The following is a 21272-nucleotide window of genomic DNA, read 5'->3' on the forward strand; positions in this document are numbered from 1 at the left end:
TGAAACTAAGACTATCAAAGCTCTTTTCATTTTTCTTTATTATCTTCCCCTTCACCATGTATAAACCAGCAAATGTCAATTCTGTCCATGAAATCCTGATATATTAAGCTGATAGAGTCGCTGAATACTCCATAACATTGTCTAGCTAAATGGAATATGTTTGCTGGGACTTGGCATTATATACACCATTAAAAAAATACTGAATACCTATTCTCTTTCCATTATGGGTTTCAAAAACAAATTGTTAAAATAGCACCATTTCTCAATTTGCTCAAAATTTTATAAGTGCACATTTAGTGTCTTAGTTTAAGAGGCAATGCTAATCGTTTCACATTCAGCTTAAAGCATTAATCATTTTGGGCTTTAAAATAGGGTTTTTTTTTACTATGGTTCACATTAAACACAAACTGAATGTAAACTGAAAATATGGGATGAGGACAGAGAAAAATAATGATGGGAGTAACTCCCTTATGGCTTTTCAGTTTTGAACCGTCATTACAAATTTTAGAAGCACTAGGCCCTTCTGTTGAAATGACTGCAGCACATACAATGACATACAGATACTACTTTTGTAACTACATCTATTACTGCCATTTGTGAAATGCATATAAATACTGATAACATGGCTTGTCGCCTTCTACTTACAACATGCCAAAAACAAATCTGGAGCCAATTTCCATTAAATCAGTGAAAGATGCAGAAATGCTGTATGCAGTGCCCATAGGAACTTTTTTTTTACCAGAAAGTCAAGGAATGCATTGCCAGCATGCATGCAGAGAAAAGAAACTGGCATTAACCAATGCGCTGCACAACTTAACTCCTCGCCATTTAAAATAGCAATTTCCATGAGACTGAAATAGATGGCCATACAAGAAGTGCCGAGATGTGCAAAAAAGTTTCAATCTAAGTTATCATAGTCATCTATTTTAGTTTTTGATTTGTCTGTGTCCGTTTGTGATGAGAATTTCTGTAGTCTGCGTCTCCTTATCTCGTGCATCTCGTCACTTTCTTCCTCCAAAGATGGATCTTCCCATTTAGGAATGAGTTCTTCTTTTTTTACTGGACTAAATCCAGTAGCACCAAGGGCGCTATCATCTGAAATTATGTGATAAGAATAATAAAATTTGTGTATGAAAATTACACAACCTATATAAGTTGAGGCTAAGAAAAGATCAGAATGCAACCTATAGCTGAAACACCAGGTGGTGTTTAATTAAAAAAATTAATTCAAACCTTTTTTAGTTTCAGTTAATTTCTTCTTTTTCACACTGAATACTTAAAAGCCAACAGTGAAAAATTAGGCTGTGCAAATGAAGAACAAACTCTGATCAAAATTCAAGAATTATGTAAAACTAGCATATTTTTCTTATCAAACAATACAATGATTGGACAAAAAATATGAACTGATTTTTGATAACTCTGAAAAATAGGACATACCTTCATCCTTACTAGAGTCTTTTTCTTGTATTTTTGATTGCCTCTCAGAGTCCTTGAGTGGCCTAGGTAAAGAGAAGTCTGTGGATGGTGATGTGGAAGTGACCAGGTTTGATGATGAGGAAACAGATGGACTTTGTGTTACTGTTGTGAAGGCTGAAGAAGCTGCTGTTGAAGGTGGAGCAGTGGCTCTGCAAATAAAAAAATGTATTATAAATACATAACTTTTTATAAGCAACCCTTTTTTTTACAAGGATCAAGCCATCTTCCAGTTCCCTGGGATTAAAATTATGATGCCTGGCTTTTTTCATGAAAGTTTCAACAACTGAAGGGAAAAACGCCAATTGCTATTCCAAACAAAACACTTTCAATATCCTTGGTCAACAATCAAAACTCACCCTAAATTGTTAACCATAGTAGTATATTGCTGAAGCATTACAACTGCTGCATCTAGCAGTGTATGGATACTTCTCAAATGCTGTATCCTGGCCTCTAAATGCCGCCTTTCTGTCCCCTCCATTGCTCCAAGTTCTTCTTCATTTAAACCTGAAAAGTTGGGAGGGGGACTAGGAACTGGCATACCTGAAATAGGCAAGAAAATAGAAAATAGAAAGAAGCCATTATAATATAAATTTTTCACTGTCTCATAAGATGCAGTGTACATACAATACTTAAAAGATACCAAAATGTAAGCATTGATATTATCTGATTGCATTCTACTGATAATTCTAGCAACTGGAGAGGGGGGGGTACCTCATAACCTTTGCTATGAAATGTAGACAACCTACCAAACGGCATCATCCCAGGTACAAACATAGGTGGTGGTGGCATGAATGGAGGCATAAACCCAGGGAGAGGTGGGGCAGGTGCCCCTGGCTGTAGTGGCACCTGGCCTGCAGGGAACCCAGCTCCCCCCATGTTGGGGGCAGTCGTGCCTGGAGGTGAGGGTGTCGCTGTGTTTGGTGGAGCTGAACTACTGGGGGCTCCTTAAAGAAAAATGAAGTGGATTAAAACTGGTTATCAGTGTAGTTAAATATATATATATATATTTGAAGTTAATTTTTTGTTACAAAAGCTGACCAAATGCCACCATGTAATTTCAAAAAGTATAGAAATACCAAAGGCTGTCATTTCATATTACCTGAAAAATGATATTTGAACAGATATTTTCTTCTTGCTATCTGTGCTGTACATCATCGGGGAAGATAAGTAGGTCAATTTCTGAACAAAAATTTTAAGAAGGTGGAGTTTTAAGAAGCCATGCTGCTTAACACACAGTATACTTATCTGCTGGAGTAGGCCAAGAGAACGTTGGCAGTTAGGGGCCAGGATGACTATAATGCTTGGTATTACCTACCTGCAGGGGGAGGTTGAGGGGGCACCTGTCCTGGAGCTGGATGCCAGGCTGGGAATGCACCAGGAAAAGCTCCACCGAACAGGCCAGCCACTGCAATGAAAGAGGGAAAGTTAATATGGTATACATATCAAATTAAAGAGGTAAATTTAGTGAGACTGAAAGAGTAAAGATTTATAAATCACTCATTTTCTATAATCCTTATATAAAAATAATTTGAAATAAGGAATCAGTTTTGGCACATGTGTGCATTACTTCTTTCAGCAGTCAGCAAAGAAACTTTCTTATATTCTTACAGTGAGGCTGCTGCAAGTTGGGTTGCTGCTGTGGTTGCTGAGGCTGCTGTGGAGGGGTGCTTCGTGGTCTTGACGCAGGCAATCGTAAAACATCCATGCGGCATGTGGGGCACGTCTGCTGGCGCTGAAACCAGGAGCGCAGACAGCTTGTGTGAAATATGTGGTTGCAGGGGAGTTTTTTACAGTTGACTGCCATTTCTTCTCGGCATATTATACAAACATTATCTCCTGACTGGATGTCTTCTTCTGTAGCATCTGGATACCTATAACAAAACAAATATACATATAATAATTCATAGAAAAATTATATTGTCATCTGTTAATCACTTAACAAATTGCAATTAAAATAAAATTAATAATGATTCTTTTAAGTATAACCAAGTACTTACAAAGTATTCATATTCCTTATGGCTCTTCTGGACATTATAACATCATTCAAAGCTTTCTTGAAGGCTCTGCAAAGAAATCAATGCAGGAAGAAATTCAGTATCATATATCTTCCACTGTGCTATTTTAAGAGAGTAATGGGGCTGGTTGTCCCAGGTAACAACCACAATAAAGAATTTGACAAGACTATTCTTCAAACTAGCAATGATATTCAACAGCTCTTCCTTTCACTCAGTGTCATTTCAAACCACTTAGATTAGAACTTTTGTAATGACATTATAAATTTTTTTTAATTTCGCATACTGGATTTGTCTAAACAGATGGACTGTCTAAACTGATGAAAATTAAATGACTCTCATTACACAAGTAGGTCATGTCATTTGTACGTTTACAAGGAATTGGCTTCATTACTGAACTGCATCATTATCTATGTTAAAACCTACAAACACTCACCTAATGGTAAGGTACATTGGTCGGATGGCAAACAATGGGAATGTATGAACCTTGATCATTATAATCATGAAAGTGATGTACAATACAACTCTCACAAAACCTGAAAACGTTAAAAAAAACATGTTTAACTCAGGTTATTGAAAGGCAAATTGGTGTTTCTCGTCTTATTGTCTTTCTTTTGATCATCTTAATTGATATGAATAAGAGCTTTTAACCACCTATTGTGCCCTTGCCCTTAAATAACCACACAACGTTTCTTATTACTATAAAAATCTTGAAACCAAACTTACCCATCCCTAGATCTGAGTAAAGAAGATAAACTGCTTTATTTTCCCATGGATTTTCACTTTGAACATCTACTGTATGTAAAATATACTTTATGAAGACTGTTAAAACCAAGGTGAACAGGATGGCATACTGCAAATAAAAAGTGAACTGGTTTTAACTTCATATGATATGAAGCATTTCAATAGGTTGCAGTAACTAATAAATTAATTAAGCAACTGTCATGCATAAAGCTAATTCACGTTGAAATGACAAATTCTATCATGAGAAATTCAGGAAATCTGTCACAGTTTATTAAATCTATTGGAGTTCATACAAACCATATATTTACCTCAAAACCAAAGACAAGCTGCACTGATGCTCCTTTGATCAAAGTACTGTAGTAGGCATGGTTGACAAAATACAGGTCTATGGAACTCAACACCAACAGCAGAGCTAGAGAAACAGCATTGATGAGTAAATAAATTTTAAAATCTTGCAGAATCATCTGTTCTTTAAGAGTTATATAAATATATTAAAATGCATTAAACAGTCCTCTTCAGAATATGTAAGTCTTATAAATATGGTTAATCTTTTACAATCATGAAAATGATATTTAAAGCAATCCATCTGAAATATCATTCAGTCATACTTTAAAAAAATGTGAATAAACCAAACAATATAGATACCCACATACCTAAGCATCTAATATGAAATAACCAAGATATAATTGGACTTCGTTCCATCTGAAATAGTAGTTGAAATGTAAATGTACATGAATGAGAGAGAGAGAGAATGAGTGAGTGAGTACAAGATCACTTTTCAAATTAGGTTAATGCCAAGGCAAGACAATTCTTGAGTTTCTAAAAGGGGGTGAATCTTTCCCTTCTTAGATTCTTCTATTTATCTCCTTAGATTTTTTTCAAAATATTGTACGCCTTCAATTAAAACATCATGGATTTGTTTTCCTAATTACTAGAAAAACACTTATTTCTACTTACATAATCTACTCTGTCTTCTCCCAGCCAGTGGAAACACTTGAGGAAAAGTAATAGCGTGAACAATGCCACAAACCGTGGACTGAAATCATCTCTGAATACTGTGAAAGCTAGACATGTCTCTGTCACTGCATACCAGGAGCGCTCAATTAAATGCTGAAATGAGAAGTACAAATATCAATCAGTGCATTCTATGGCCACTATAAGCACAAATAACAGTTGCAAATTACCAGTATGAAAGAATGCAAACACCCATGCTGACAGTTGATTTGGTTTAAACTAGAATTTTACATTTATACAGTCAGATGTGAGCGAAGGTTTAAAAAAAACCTTTGTACAATTATCATGGGACCCAACACCTATTTTATTGCTGATATTGGCGAATATCTAGAACCAGCAAAATTTAAATAAATGCGGGATTCCACGTTTCTGCTGAAAAAGTAAAGTATTATATTATAAGTACCATATTATACCATATTATAAGTTTTGTAGACAGGGGGAAACACCTGGGGGGAATACCTGCATGGACTGGTATATGTTGATCACAAAAAAACTATAACACATACCTCCATTTCTGCTGGCCTGAGCTGTCCAAAGAAAATCTTCCTCATCAGTTTTCCCATAAGGATGACAAATACAAATGCCTGTATATACAGCACCTGGAAAAGCAAGAGATGATATAAATGATAAAATAATGTATGTTAATAATATAACATTTGAAACTATCGTTCTACGTCCATAGATCAGACTCTGCGGGGACTCTTGCTGCATGAAATCCTATGAACTCAATGACACACCTACTTGAACAGGTTAAGAGTGATTAACTAATAGTTAGTTATATATAATAAATAAATACATATCATTTTGGGTGCCACTAAATGCACATGAAAGTTAATTACCCTGTACCTGTTCAAGGAGGTTTGTCACTCAGTTTATAGGATTGCATTCAGCAGGAGTCCCTGCAGAGTTGTATCAATCTACATAGAAAGTAGTTTCATTGAGAAAGGGTCCTTAGAAGGAATAATTTTAATGACATTTTTCGGTATGTATTATTTGTGAATACTTGGCAATGTTAATTTTACTACAAACCTATTAAAACTGTGAGACACACTTCAAACATAAATATCATCAGATGACATGATACTTTCTTTTATGTATGAAAGTATTACAGTAAACTATTTAGTAAGTAAACGTAGCACAAAATGGTTGTAGATGTTGTCAATGTCAGTGTCATTTCAGTTGTATTCGTAATGCACGGCCGGTAGTGCACTGTTTATGTTTAATACTTACCGCCATACTCGGACTAGACTTTGTTATGTACACAACAGAGGGGTAAAACTGTTTCTTCTGTAAATATGCATTTCCAATTACTATTCCTGTGAGCATAAAGCTTGCCGCAGTCAGCAAAACAGCCCTCATTTTCATGACTACTGTGATCTCCCCGTTTGGGAAAATCCAATATGGCAGCCTCTAAGGTCAAGTGCTCCAAATATGGGAGTCGAGCCCGTGGCCCATTGCGATTGGTCCAAATCAATAAAATGACCTCTCGCGGCAAATTTAATGAGGAAGTTCCTGCAACATTTGTCTAAAATATCATTTTTTAAATGATGAATTAATATTTAGACATCGATGGTGATTTATAATAGTATATTTCACAGTTCTGTAGTTAAAATGTTACAATTATTTTTTTAAGATGGTGAAGAAAGTGAAGAGAAGCTATCCAGTTTGGCAGCAGACGACCTTTTTCTGCACGAGCAGAAGTTTGACACTCAAAACGTGTTTGTCGTCATGTGTCATTTGGATTTTCGCTGTCTGCGATTGCAGACATAAAATTTGCTGGCTATGTATCGAGTTTCTTGTGCTGGTTAGAGCTTTTCCGCTGTCACTTTGCAATTAAGTTCGAAGAATAGATGATGGGATTAATGGATTTTAAGAGCAACGGGAAAGCTGGACAGCGTGAAGTTGAACTTGAAGGGGAAACTCAGATAGAGCTGCATGAATATATTTCTAATGACAACCTGATATCATCAAAAAGTTCGTCGCAAACTCAAAACAAGAGGGCGAGGCCAAAATCTCCCAAGGACCATGATTTGGTTTCAGAAAAGGAAAATGTGTTAAGTCCAGCAAAGAAACCAAAGAGGCCAATTTTAATTGTAAAAAGCAAGGAAATACAATCATTTTTCCAGTTATTGGGTAATAGGATTTGCTCAAAAAAAAAAAATATATATATATATTCAAGAATTTAAAGAATTTAAATGTAATTAATTTGTTACTGGCTGAAAGGGGATTAAGATGTCAATTCACTGAAGTTGGAGGGAAGGTTCTTTAATATACAATTTAATGGTGACTTCATTCTAATTCTTATAACATTTATCTCATTTTGTTATCTGATTGTCCATTTCCATCTGTTTATAATGTTACAGAAGATGAAGTGATAACCGAATTTCTTGCCCGAGACAGATGTTTGAGGATATCAGACAAGGTCAGTTTACACATTGATGCCTGATAATTGATCAATTTTGACCAAATACAGATTTTTTCTTTTTCTTTTTTTTTTTTTTTTTACATTATAAAATTAATATAAATTAATATATATGTTTAAAAAAATAATTAAACATGGACTTGTTGTTATTTTAAAAATTCCAAGATTTTTGTCCTTGAAAAAATTTTATATTTCTTTTTCAGTATTTACTGGCAATGGTTTTTGCCTTCTTCAAACGAGCTGGATTGACTACAAGAGAATACAGCAGAATGAATTTCTTCATTGCATTGTAAGTTATCTCCCTCACATACACATTTGTTATTTTATTGAAAAAAAAAACATTCTTAAATGCGCCTATTAATTTGTGCATGAAATGTTATTATTTACAGATACCTAGCAAATGATATGGAGGAAGATGATGAAGATTGGAAATATGAAATTTTTCCATGGGCTCTTGGGAAGACATGGAAGAATAAATACCCAAATTTTCTCAAAAATAGGGACAAACTTTGGAAGAAAATGGAATATAGAGCAGTTGTTAGCAAGCAAACATGCGAGGAAGTTAGTATATGTTTGGCTCATTGTTAAATTTATTATATATGTGTATATTGTTCACTTCTCTCTTTTCTATCTTTATACCAACACTAATTTTTAAATATCATATTGACCTAAATCCAATTAGATCTTGATGATTTTAACAATTAATATGGTATCTTTTTTGCTTCATTATTTTCAATAAATGATTATATAATGGTTTTATTATAATGGATCTGTGCCACTGAACTGAATGTAATGTCATCTGCAGATAATGTCCAAGTATGAACCAGACCATTACATTTGGACACGGGATCGTCCCGAATACCATGCTGGTGCAATAAGAACCCATAATAGAGATGAAGACGAGGCCTATCCACGAGGTCCTGATGGTTCTCCACATTTCTGTCTTCGCTGTGATAGTTGTGAATATGCTTCAGAATTCCTGGAGGAGGATAGTTGGTATCTGTCATCATGTACTGAATCTTCACCAGAATCTGTAGGAAGACCTTTTCATTTGGTTCCAGGCACTGGTTTTGATTTGGAGGGTAAGTCGTAGAGGAACATGTGTGCAATACATAATTCTGATGTGCACAGAAAAGTAACTTGAATAACTAAATTCATTTTGCTTTCCTTTTAGTATCAGGTTGATGTTATTACATATTTGCTGTATGATATATATAACTGAAAATGTGTACAACACAAAAATATAATTCTTTGGATTGCATTTTTTCTATTATTCATTTATTTTTATTTATTTATTTATTTATTTATTTATTTAATTTATTTATTTATTTATTTTTTTCAGATTTGAAACTAACCCTTCAAGACGATGAATCATCTTTCTGGGCTTGTTTTAGTTTGGAGGAAGAATAAAAGGCTGATAAGAAAGAAGTTATCTTAATCTGAAATGTCAGTGTGATTTAGCAATTTCAATAAGACATTTTTTAGATTTCTGACTTAGGATGCTTCATTGGCATTGAGAATGTCAGTGTCCGTGCAGTTTATTTCTCTATTACATTTTAATTTTTCAAGTCACAAGATTAATAAGATTTGATTATTTTACTTGTATCACATAATGAAAACTTGTTTTAAGGACTCTCTCAAAGTGGAGATATTACTTATACTGTGTATTGTTGAAAAAGGGAGCTTTAATACATTGCAATTTGCTTTGAAAAGCTCCACTATCTTGAAAAGCTTTCATGTATAGTCCGCAGGATACACACAACAAGTGATATATTGATCTTTTTGATATTAAAGAAAAGAAAGTGCAAATATTGTTAAAAACAATATTTTCATCACAAGACAAGCTCATAACACATATATATGTGCTAAATGATTAAAATAAAATGATATAGTAAATGGATGTGTTTTTTTTCTGTTCTCTTTATCTGTTATCGGTCTGAAGATCAGATGATGGATGATTTAATGCAACGTTAGATATGTTTTTTTATTGAAATAGCTCAAAAACATTCGATTCTAAAACATCGATTTCAAGTTGTTTGATGGTGGAGCAATGATGCTTAAGTTGGAGAAAACTTCAAGGAAAATTTCATAAAGAATATATCTTTAATTGTCCATGGGCGTTTCATATTTGCATCTTCAGTGGTAGCAGGCTTGTAAAAAATTACAGCTTACATCGAATGTTTTAACTGTCAAAGCAATCAGTTTTTCAAAAATCAGTAAAAGGCGCCCATACCAATCTAAAAAACATTGGTGACTAACATTGTGTCCTGTAAAATGTCAGTCCAGTTTAGTTGTACATCACAAAAGTCTGTATTCTATGTCCCTTTAAAGTGCATTAGATTTTATTAAAGAAAAAGGGCATGAGGTAACTAGAAAAGCACTCCGAGAGCGCAGACCTCCGCCAAGGCAGCGATTTTTGATTATTATTAATTATTGATCCGGATCACCACCAAAAAGTAATCGTCTCTTCCTTGGCCCACTTCTGACAGTTCCTGAAAATTTCATCAAAATCGGTCCATAACTTTTTGAGATATGTTGATGACAGACAAACAAACAGACAAACAGGGGTGAAAACATAACCTCCTTGGCGGAGGTAAAAATTCGTCATGTATTGGCGCTCACGTGGTTAATGGCCTTGGACAGAAACATTATCTAAACTCGTCACCGTTGAGTTCCTTAATTATTTTAGCAACAACTTTTAAAAATAATAATCAATCAAAAATAAAGAATTATGTAACAAAAGTAAAGTATTAAACAGTTCGGTTTAAATGCTTCATCAAGAAATCATCAAATCTGTATCCAAACATGTCCCCATCTCGTCTGTAAATCTTCCAAACTTGTTTCAGTAATTTTATATCAATGTCGTTGTAATAATCGCCTACAGTGCTGCTGGTGTTTACGTGGATTTTACCACCATGATAGTCCGGGAATCGTATCCTGTCGCCCGCACCTAATAAACGCAGTATGTTCTCTGAATCGCCCGCTAGTGTTTCATAATGTCCAATAACGTCATACTGTATGGAACATGGATGACAAAGATGAAAAAATTCTTTCCAGTGAACGTCAAAACTGTGTCCATTGAGGTTTTCATCTCTGATGAACAATAGGAATTCACTGAAAGTGACACTCGTCCCGGTTCGCAATTCTCTTTGCGTAGGGTGCTCTCTGTATCGTTGGAGGATTTTAGTGCCAACCACGGACGGATAGTACGTAGACGGTTTTGCGGATTCCAATTTATCCCTGTAGGCGGACAGAATTCTTTCCAGGGGATGCCTTACAAAGAAGAACTTGAAGTAATGATTCAGTCGATACTGTATTCCATAAAGAGTGTGTGTTTTCAAGAGTTTCACGTGTTTTGAAAACTCCCCACTATGAACCGACGCCGGGGGGATTTTCTCATAATCCAGTGGACTGACGTCTGCGGAAAGTATCAATAGAATTAATTTCCAATTGCTGCAAGCGACTTTTGGCACAGAGCAAAAGATGATGCCATGTCTGTCGTCCACATACAGATTGGACAACATGTTGCGACTCAGAGGTTTGGCAATCCTGTGTTTCAAACACCTGTCTTTTACACGACGAATTCGATTTAGAATTTTTGCCCTCCAGTCCGCTGAGACGCGATGCCACAAAGGTACCTTCAATATTAATATAATAATGATTATTCATCTGGCATTTTACTACCCTCCTCCCATTTTCTGCTTCGCCGGCAAAAATCGCCTTCCTAGGTCTTGATGAAACCATTAAGCTAATATGGCACATCTATGATAATACGTAATTACAAGCCTATGAGAGATACATGCTATATGTAGTTAATAAAGGCAATAGAGAGCATTTAATTGTCGAAAGGACATATTTTACACTATTTGATAAACTGCTTGAATACACACCTTTTCATCGATTCTTTTTTCATCATTGCTGTTGTTTGCAGTAACAGGTGGGATACAATGTGTGCACATGTGGATGCTCTGCCGCTTTCTTTGGTATAATACGTCTAAAATTATCATGTTATGATATGAAAATGACTTAACAGCTATTGTGCAACAGGCAATTAGGCGCTCGTTTACATTGCATTGCTTTGTTTCACTTGTCATGTTTTAAATGACTTTACAGTGCTCGTTAAATGACAAAGATGAGAAAATTACCTCTCTGCTGGACAGCCCATATTACCTACCAAATGCCGTGTAAATTACAACGGTGACACCAGCAAGTCCGAGGACAGCTGCCAGAAGACCATTTGACTGATGGCCGAACATCTCCTACTAAGGTTAGTTATCCCCCTTGGAATGGTGGCTGGAGCAAGATGGGGAGTCGAAAATCAAAAACTATTTCAAGGTCATCTTCGAATTACGAATTGGTATTCATCACGTTGTTTGATTACGTAGTTCGTTATGTTGTGACAAGGTGAAGTAAGCCAAAACATCCCCGTGAAACCGTTGACGTGCACTTGTTCCAATCACGACTTCTGGTCAACAAATTTGATTAATTTTACAACGCAGGGAAGACTATTCTCATTGAATACCTCCTCGTCGCTTACGTTTTTTGATGAAAAAATTCCCCAAGGATTTTTGAGTCGGTGTTGTCACGAACATTTGCAATTTCTGTGAGGGGCATATCCATCAAGGAGATGATCAATATTTTTATAGGTTAATTGCTATCGAAAACAAGTTCATTCCGACAGAAGCCATACTATCGCTGTAATCAACAGAAAAAGTAAGAATAAGACTGAATATCCGCAACCACAACTCGTGAATCAGTTATTTGTTGCAATTGTGGAAAAGACACATAGATATTTTTGTAATAAGACTAATTGAATTTTACAGATCGAGGTGCGATACAAGGAAACTGACATATTAATCAATAATCATAAAATCAATTGTAATCGGTGAACGTGATATAATGATATGATGGTGTAATGAAACGGTATATTTCTGTAATTAACAGAAGAATTCGTAAAATACTGATACCCAATTAAAAGCACTGGTCCTTGAACTATTTCTGTACTTCCCCTTTCATGTTGTGTGCCTAATTGAAAATTATAAGATCTGGGGACTATTTCCGTACTTTCATGTTCCTCTTGCGTAATTAGGAGGTAGCAACTGTTGCAGGCTGTCAATTCTGTATGTAGACAGCAATAAACAGGTGTAGATTCAAATGCAAAAAAAGGTTGATAAAAAATCGTAAAATACTTCAACAAAGTCAAATATCCGTTTCATGGAATAGGATTGGATATAAGCATCTTAGATAATGTAATGTAATGAAGTGAAAACCCAGGAAATGCACGCAAAGCCAAACAAAAAATTTTAATATTTGTTTTTGATTTGTTTCTTAAGCATATAAACATACCAGCTTAAGTTTAGGGTCAGTCGTTATTACATATATTTTAATTCATTAATCATCTCAAATAAGGTTGTAAAGGAAAAGAGAAACGTCATACCTACATGTACAATGTGGCAATATGAGGAATTTTAGAAAATAAAAACATCAGCATTTAGGTTTTTCCCTGGATTGATTTTAAGTGTCGCCGATTTATCAAACTCATATATTTCTACATTTGAAAAAAATTGTGCGAAAAACATTCAGATTACCCTCAGAATTGAGGTCAGTCGCGCTCGTTAACCAACTCATCAATTTTGTCTGGCCTAAGTGTGATCTATAAAAAAATGGAAAACGTAGAATTCAAAAGTAGTTTTGGGTTCGGAACTCGAAAAAGTGATGTCTGATACGTACCAGAAAAGGCATCAGGAAAGTCAGCCAACTGTAATTTTTCGAATAACGAATTATCATAACTTTTTTCTACTTTTTACAAGCCACCAGTTTAAAAAGTGATTACCAATTAGAAAAGGCATTAGTTTGATTGAAAATAATTGAAGCTTCTACCTCATTATGAATAGCTGCGCTCTTATTATCAGTGCCTCAAACATGGTTGGTCCTGGGAGCATGGATTAAAACAGAATCTTTTAATTTTCATCCCCAACTCACATTATCGCCCTTCGTTTGAGGAGAGTATATCCGAACTAGTATATCACCCCTGTTTGTACAGTTTTTACACGGAACTCCCTTGCAATAATTTCCTGAGGAAATTTAACAGTGATTTTAATTGGGCAAGATGAACGACTGCTTCTCTCTAGTCTATTTATAAACAGCCAGTGGCGCCGCCTGTTGCCTGGAATGTCCCAGTTGCTGCTGCATTGCAGGTGTAAGATACAAACCGTCAGCCATTACCAGGAGTTCAGAGCCGCCGCATTAAACTGGTGAGTTACCTCCATTTACTGCATCCTGCACAAAAAAGCAACGATTTTTTAAAATAATCTAATGTAGTTACTCGCTGCATTCTCATTTATCTTCTTAATTTCCCTAGAGTGCTTGGAAAGTAAAGGTTGCGAGTGCGTATACGCAGGAAAGAAAAGAAACATGGGGGTAAGTGTCCTGGCTTCTAGGTAGGTTGCTTTATACCAGATAACAGGCGTTTCCTCAAGCTTTCCGTCTTCTTCTCACTGTTAAGCACTGCTTTTTTATAGTAACCGCGTTAAGAATTTGAATCCGTGGAAAGGGAATTTAAACAATAATATGGTTTTATTTTGAGTACATCTGCTTTAAAGTACAATGTTCTTTTTTTTATTTTATCGTGTTTTGGAATGTTTCGTTTTTCTAATTATATTTTGACTGCTTTCTTTATTTCTTGCCACTAGGAACCCTGCGAACATAAAAGAACTCTGAACGAGATAGAAAAGAACGGTAAGGTTATTTTCATGTAGATCTATGTTGATGCTCTCTAGTGGTTAAAAATAAAAGACCGTTTTGTTGATGGATGTAAACATTCTAAATTATACATATAAAACAATTATTTATTTTAAGGTTAAATCACTTTTATGACATTTGCACTGTCGAAACATATTAGCTGTATGACACGTCAAAGCTTTTTAAAACTTATTTTCTTTTTTTATATATATATAATACGTAATAATCCGCTCCTCTCCCCAAAGCAGAAGGAACTTTATATTAACTTTGACCTGGGCGGCTGCCATTTAAGGAGCTAGGCGATATGATTCAGGTGTAGAAGCAAATGTTTCTGCTCCCCTAATACGGCGCACGTCTGGCTCGTATTACACCGCAACGAGCGCTATCTTAGTGGGCTTATAAATACCATACTTATATTAGACAAAGTGCACCGACTATTTGAAAAAAAAAAAAGATTTTATATTTATTCATATTAGTGCCGTGTCATTAATTAGGATTAGGTAATGTTTTTTATCAGAAGATATATACTTTATTGTCTAAATTGTAAAGTTTGATTATCTGATATTTTAAAGATCAATTACGCTAGTACTGCGTTTAGCCGTACTCTGTTGTTAAGATTAAATCGCTGAGTGCATGCGCTTGCAGTATATACAGTGAATATGTTGTGGTTGTGGCTGGTTAGTCTAATAAATGGCGCTCTTTGCGCGTGAAAATGGTACCTCATCCTAACCATTAATGACATTAATCCTTGTAGGTCTACATGTGCATAAAATATGTATGAGAGAGGGGTGGGGTGGAGGTCGACGCGATCCCTGCATTTTCCACTAAATGAACCATTAAAAGTCAATCGAATTGTTTGCTTTAAATATATTATCCTATTGACGTTGAGATCCATATCATGATCAAACCTCGAAGAAGGACTTTCCCATCTCTAACAAAAAACAAGAAAAAACATTTTGACAGACACTGGCATGCTATGTACCAATACAAGAAGCTGTGAAATAACTAAAAGCTTTTTTAGTTTGTCTTAAAATGGAATTGGGTATTTCTTTTGCTTACAGTGCATGTAGAGGTCTTCAGAGGGCCAAGCGGTGGCAATGGTTACTTTTTAAGTCACTCAATAAGAGTTTGAACTTTATATTACATCGGCTTTATTTTTCTAAAAATGTCGATACTTTTCTCCCTAAGGTGCACCACATATTTCTTACCATCCAAGAATAACGAAATAGAAACCGCTTTCTGAGTTCTAAGTTTTTCATATTTCACCCACTCCCGAAATAAGAAAAATATTATAAATTAAGAGCTGAAAATGGGTTTATAAATGGAAATTTACTTAGCCGCTTTTGATAAGATATACCTTGCTGACATGTGAGAGATTAAATTTAAATTTCAGAATTTTTTTACATGTAGAGGTCTAGGAGGCATTGTATGCCGTTAAAATATAAGTTTAGAAAATGTGACAGAACATAGTCTATGGCAATAGATTATGTGACCAATTTATCCAGGCCATTTACCTAATGAAAGGTCTCGTCGGTCAGTTGCTAAATGCAAGTTCCAGTATCAGAGTTATTCATATTTATCATTCTTATTTGACTGGATGACTAACAACATTCACTCAATATGGTATTGTGCTTGAAAATCTTGTATATATCATTTTGATTTAAAAAACTAACAGTTTCCTTCCCGATCCGTAGGAGGAAGTTACAGATAGCATGTCTACTTCTAGCCTACTTTTTTTTTCAAACTGCATATTGGTGCGCATAAAATGCTCAGTATATATAATGGCACCTAAATATTTCCGTGCATATTTGGTTTCTGCGTATTATAGCGGTACTACATGTATGCACAGGAGTATAAGGCCTCCTAGTTTTAAATGACTTGAAGCCTAACAGCAAAAAAAGTTTTCAATAAACAGCCAACATTTAAGAGCCAATAGAATGAAATAACAGCTAATAGATTATGAGAAGTAATTATGCATAACCATACTAAAGTACTAAATTCGCAAGTTCAGCCCACCTAATTCTTGACTTTAATCTAACGTTAATATAACTTTTTATGCAATATCAGATACTTAAAAAAGCACGACCTTTCTCATCTATAATCAGTAAGAATTGGCACCATCAGCTCTTACTAGTACTGTTAACAAGTAAAGCTTCTCACAGCAACAACAGCTTTTGCAATGGTCACCAGCGCTTGGCATCGGCATCTAATTCTGCACGGTCACACTCACTTGCAATATCATGTCTCTGATGCACCTTTTTTCTCACTGTTTAGACGCGCGCGAAGCATTCAAACTGTTTGATAAGAAAGATGTAGGCAGGATTTCCCTGAAGGAGCTTGGTAATGTGTTCAGAAGCGTTGGGCGCGCGCTGACGGCTGAGCAGCTGAGGGCGTTCGCAGCCGAGGTAGACTTGGATGGTAAGACAGATCGTAGTTAAGGAATTAACAGAGGGTAATACATCTTTTGGTGGCGTATATCAGAGGGTGATTTTGTATACTGTTTTAGCATTTTGTGTAGACTACACTTAAGATCGAGAAAAAACAAAATATGAACATGGAAATTACCCTTTCTTACCCTCTCGAAAGCGCTGCTTAAAAAGATGTACAATCTTCTGTTTGGGGTGCAAAGTTTTCCACAGTTTTATATTGTTGAAGACTTTGTAGAGTTATTGACAGGGTCACCAGCTTTCCATATCCATCCATCTATCCTGAAACATACAATACAATTGGCACAATAAATTGATTTTAACACTTGGTTTGTACAATAAAAAAACTGGTATTGGCGATAGAGTTTGGGATTCTGCTGGTGGCCCAAGTCGCAAAATATTGATGCGTTTTTGAAGTATTTAACACCGTTCTTACATGACAAGGGCGCATTTTACAGACGCCAGGGCGGCATTCAAGTTGTTCGACAAAAAGGATTGCGGCAAGATTTCCATCAAAGAATTGGGTAATGTGTTCAGATCCTTAGGCAGACAGCTGAAGCCCGACCAGCTGAAGGAATGGGCTGATGATATCGACGTGGATGGTAAGATGAGTGACAACATCCACTGCCGTTGCCAGAGTAGCCAGCCCGAGCCGCCATTGCACTGCGTTGGTTTTTGTAGAGTCCCAAGTGATGTTCCCCCGTTTCACATCCCATCTTTTTGACCCACTGCACTTCACTTCACTTCACTTGAGACCTAACATCCTTAACAAAACATATTGCACTTGATTTACTGGCACGTTGATGAAAGCGGCTGTTATGCAATCTATACAGACAAAAAAGGAAAAAAAAACATGAAAGAATTAACTGTTTTTTATGGATTTACGTACAAAAGGATGTTAGGTCTTGTTTATTTGCATTTTTCTGATTGCAATATCCACTTACATTCAGTGAATAGCCAACTGATTTGGACTATATAATATACTATGTAGACCAACAGTTCAGTTGGATTGTAGCTGAAAGTAGGTCGTGATTCCATCCCTGCCACCAATTGTTCTCCTTCTATTTCCAGGTAGTGTCACCATTTTCATTGGATGTATATTTTTCACTTTAGATTTAGTTTTAGAGTTAGGATATAGAGTTCAACACATTTACTGTGCACTCCTTCTGCACTTTGTGGCTTTCTTTTCGTGTTGCTGTCCAGTTTCGTAGTTTCAGGTTTCCCTCCCGGAGTGCTTTGGAAAATGTTCTCATTTGTGCATTTTCTAAACTTTTCATGCTTTTTCGTGTATGGGTGTATTGAAGATTGTTACATTTGTTAAAGCTTTAAAGATATCCATGAAACCGTTTATTTCACCCTGCCGGCACGCCCAAAGAGAGGTTCCACTTGCAGCCTGACTGAATTGGTTTAATAGAATCATCTGTGACAGCCTAAAATGAGGCTGTCGGCACTGCGTGACGTCATATTAAACTAGAAAACGTGCGAAAATCTGTGGGAGGTGGGGCTAACTCTAGATGATTTCTATTCAACGGGATAGGCAGTCGGCTAGAACTTATGTCACAAAAGGGCCCCACGTGGAACCTTGGCTAAACCTTAACCCACATGCAGCAACCCTGTATTGGTATGTGCCCAGTTGGGCGCGCCGGCTGGGAGGTAGCTGTATTTAAAACAGGCAGTTAAAGTGATGTAGGAAATATCATATAATGTCTAAATTTTATAACTTATATTTATTTCTTAAAAATTCCGTGTAACCAGTGGTTTTCCTATATGTTGCTTCTCAATATCCAGTGTTCTGTTGACTGCGGCATATGAATGCACGTTTCGATACAAACTTACGGCTTTCTTATGGCTGACACTGATGTTCTAATATCTGTATAGGTAGTGGCTATATTGACTTTGATGAATTCCTCATCCTGTACGTGAGGAAGCTGATAGAGGACGAGGACGAAAAGGAACTGAGGGAAGCTTTTCGTGTGCTGGACAAGCAGAAAACTGGTTCTATTCCCGTAGAAGACCTGAGGTGGATTCTGAAGAGCCTGGGAGACGACCTAACTAACTCCGAAGTCGAGGACATGATCGCAGAAACAGACACAGATGCGAGCGGCACAGTCGACTACGATGGTAGATATAGCATAAGCTTTTTATTTTACCCAAACATTTGAAATGTTGATTTAACATGCACAGACTTAAATTTTTCATTTGTAATATCGGATACTGAACAAAAAAATTTTAAATAAGACAGCGACTTAAGGAATATTTTAAAATGTTCTATGCTTCTGTGGAACTATATTTTTCTGATATTACTGCGATAGCCTCTAACAGTGAATTGCAGAGTTAATTTGTTCTTTTTTATGTAAAAACATAGATGTACATTTGACAGTTTTGCTGCCTTGTTAATGTAAAACTTGTGTATTTCAAGTGGCGTGATTGTCCAAATGTTTTATTTTCTGCATGTCACACCGTAGTGTCACCGTGTGTCTTCCCGTCTGGCACGCACCGCGTCCTATGTAAATTCTGCATGCTGCCTACTGCCTTCCATTGCATTTTACCCCATGCTCTGCGTGACAACACGGACAATTCGTGCAAGAGCACGCAACACGCACCCCACGTACATGTACCCCTCTACACTGGACTCACCGGTGCCATTTCTGTCTAACGTCGTATGAATTAGTTTCCAGACCGCTGCAGTAATTTCCCTGTGTTTGTTGTATGTTAGGACATGCGCCTAGCCCTGATGTTAAAACTTCCACCTGCATGATCATCTCGAGCAATTTCCTTTCATTTGTTTCCAGCTAAATTCCAGCAGTGACCTTATTCTCATCCTATAAAAACTTTACCTGTACAAAAGCACTCTAAATTATATTATCACCCTTCACATGTAGATTCATCTACAACCCATCTACAACTCAATCTGGCCCAGTTTTACCGGAATTTAAAGGTATTCTGTACGGGATTTTCGCACCAAATCTAATTTTTCTCTTGAAAAAAAAAGAAGAAATTTTGGTTCTTACGAATTAATATCCAACCTGTTTTTTTAATACTTGCATTCGATCTTTTGTGCCATTTAACTTAGTTTTTAACAGTATTTTAACAAATAATGATCAATTTAGACTGTTATGTTTTCCAGAAATTTTAATAATTTTATTTTTTAAAAATATCGACACCAGGTGCTTTTCTTTGTAAATTGGAAATATATAAATAGCTTTGCAAGATATTTAGACAAAAGAATAAGACTCTAGGACATTTGCAGACGCGTATAGTACGCCTTTCCACACGATTCTGACAGGATAGCCCGGAGAGCTATATCCCCCCCCCCCTTCCCTCCTCCTCCTCCCCCCCCCCCAGCCACCCCTTGTTACACCTCCAGTTCCAGCACTCGTCCTCAAGACGACAACAGGCCAGGCAGCGTACCAGGACTGCAATTACTCTTTATTTGTCTTTTCCAGAGTTCTATGCATTGATGACCGGCAAATAAGCACCAAGTGAACCACCTGGATTGCAATCATGACTCTTGGACCGCAGATGACTGCTTTGCATTTTCCTGACCAATGGCGGGATAGTCTCCCCCCAGCGGCTGTCTATATGGGATAACATTTTCATAGACACATACTTACACAATTCATATATTCGTAGGAGTTAGTGGAATTGTCTCTCTTGAATGCAGTGATCAAATGCTGAGTGCGTTTGTGCACACGTTATTCCCACTGTTTTCTTGCATGGTGGTGATATCACATGTGGACTTGGGAGTCTTTCACTGTGCACTTTATTTGATTGGTTTCCGTAACTATGCACTCATGTGTGCCTCACATGGGGAAGGGCGTGTCTCAAAAACAATAGATGAAATCCCACTATCACTTTCTAAGATGTAATCGTTGCATTTTATTATTTTTTTTCTTCATTTCCTTTTTTTTTTTTTTTTTTTTTTTTTTTGCATGTGCTGCATGTATGTGGTCTTTTACACAGTGTCAAATAACCGCCTTCACATTTATCATTTCCAGAGTTTTATAAACTGATGACTGGTACATAAACCCACATTCAGCTTCTCAGTGCATCACCTGCTACTAGTTTAGACTGTCACTGACAACTGTTGTATCCTCTGTGATCCTCACATGTGCCTGTCGTCTGCTTGAATTTGTAAAAAAAAAAATCAACAAAACCAAAAGGTGGGCATTTATCGGATTTGAGCCCACTGACTTTTGAAACTCCTGCCGCCATGTCCAAGAGTATATAAGATGTCAGTTTTTTTGGAGAAAAAGACTCCTGTCAGAATTCACATACATATACCAGTCTGTTTTGACGGGGATGTAGACAGAGATGGCTGTAAATCCGGGAACAATAGACTATCCATATTTAACGTTTTACAGGCCTTTCGTTTGTACAGACCCGGATAGAGGTCGAGGTGAATAAATGTGTGGATTTTTACATATTTTCCACGAG

General features: G+C 36.3%; 4 protein-coding genes across 10 annotated transcripts; 2 read left to right on the top strand and 2 right to left on the bottom strand.

The window, feature by feature from the left end:
- Positions 1-20: 20 nt before the first annotated feature.
- Positions 21-6666, bottom strand: LOC106166555 (E3 ubiquitin-protein ligase synoviolin A). Its single transcript, XM_013545161.2, has 14 exons — positions 6477-6666; positions 5753-5845; positions 5190-5342; positions 4886-4934; positions 4541-4644; positions 4215-4341; positions 3925-4024; positions 3474-3539; positions 3085-3347; positions 2792-2881; positions 2223-2420; positions 1833-2016; positions 1438-1625; positions 21-1095 (listed from the first exon to the last, which is right to left on the bottom strand). The coding sequence occupies exons 1-14, from the start codon at positions 6609-6611 to the stop codon at positions 899-901; spliced, it is 1947 nt and encodes a 648-aa protein (XP_013400615.2). The 5' UTR covers positions 6612-6666; the 3' UTR covers positions 21-898.
- A 123-nt stretch (positions 6667-6789) lies between these two features.
- Positions 6790-9530, top strand: LOC106166445 (speedy protein 1-A). Its single transcript, XM_013545014.2, has 6 exons — positions 6790-7379; positions 7610-7668; positions 7872-7957; positions 8058-8229; positions 8474-8750; positions 9011-9530. The coding sequence occupies exons 1-6, from the start codon at positions 7097-7099 to the stop codon at positions 9076-9078; spliced, it is 945 nt and encodes a 314-aa protein (XP_013400468.2). The 5' UTR covers positions 6790-7096; the 3' UTR covers positions 9079-9530.
- Positions 9531-9779: 249 nt separating this feature from the next.
- On the bottom strand, positions 9780-13792 carry LOC106166571 (carbohydrate sulfotransferase 11-like). 4 transcript variants are annotated; one of them, XM_087003621.1, is made up of 4 exons: positions 13549-13792; positions 11843-11961; positions 11559-11662; positions 9780-11306 (listed from the first exon to the last, which is right to left on the bottom strand). In XM_087003621.1, the coding sequence occupies exons 2-4, from the start codon at positions 11922-11924 to the stop codon at positions 10419-10421; spliced, it is 1074 nt and encodes a 357-aa protein (XP_086859747.1). In that variant the 5' UTR covers positions 11925-11961; positions 13549-13792; the 3' UTR covers positions 9780-10418. The 4 variants fall into 4 exon arrangements, with proteins under 4 accessions (XP_086859747.1, XP_086859749.1, XP_086859748.1 ...); XM_087003623.1 differs by lacking the exon at positions 11843-11961 and having other exon boundaries at positions 13549-13791; XM_087003622.1 differs by lacking the exon at positions 13549-13792 and having other exon boundaries at positions 11843-13492.
- A 10-nt stretch (positions 13793-13802) lies between these two features.
- Positions 13803-21271, top strand: LOC106166629 (troponin C). Of its 4 annotated transcripts, none has more exons than XM_087003627.1 (6): positions 13803-13922; positions 14030-14088; positions 14361-14406; positions 16684-16827; positions 18714-18956; positions 20282-21271. In XM_087003627.1, exons 2-6 carry the CDS (start codon positions 14083-14085, stop codon positions 20308-20310), a joined length of 468 nt encoding a protein of 155 aa, XP_086859753.1. In that variant the 5' UTR covers positions 13803-13922; positions 14030-14082; the 3' UTR covers positions 20311-21271. The 4 variants fall into 4 exon arrangements, with proteins under 4 accessions (XP_086859753.1, XP_086859755.1, XP_086859754.1 ...); XM_087003629.1 differs by having other exon boundaries at positions 20834-21271; XM_087003628.1 differs by lacking the exon at positions 16684-16827 and adding an exon at positions 17294-17437.
- Position 21272: the final 1 nt, after the last annotated feature.

The sequence above is a fragment of the Lingula anatina genome, chromosome 2 (assembly GCF_051362555.1).
Source record: "Lingula anatina isolate TDL-2025a chromosome 2, LinAna3.0, whole genome shotgun sequence".
Taxonomy (NCBI): domain Eukaryota; kingdom Metazoa; phylum Brachiopoda; class Lingulata; order Lingulida; family Lingulidae; genus Lingula; species Lingula anatina.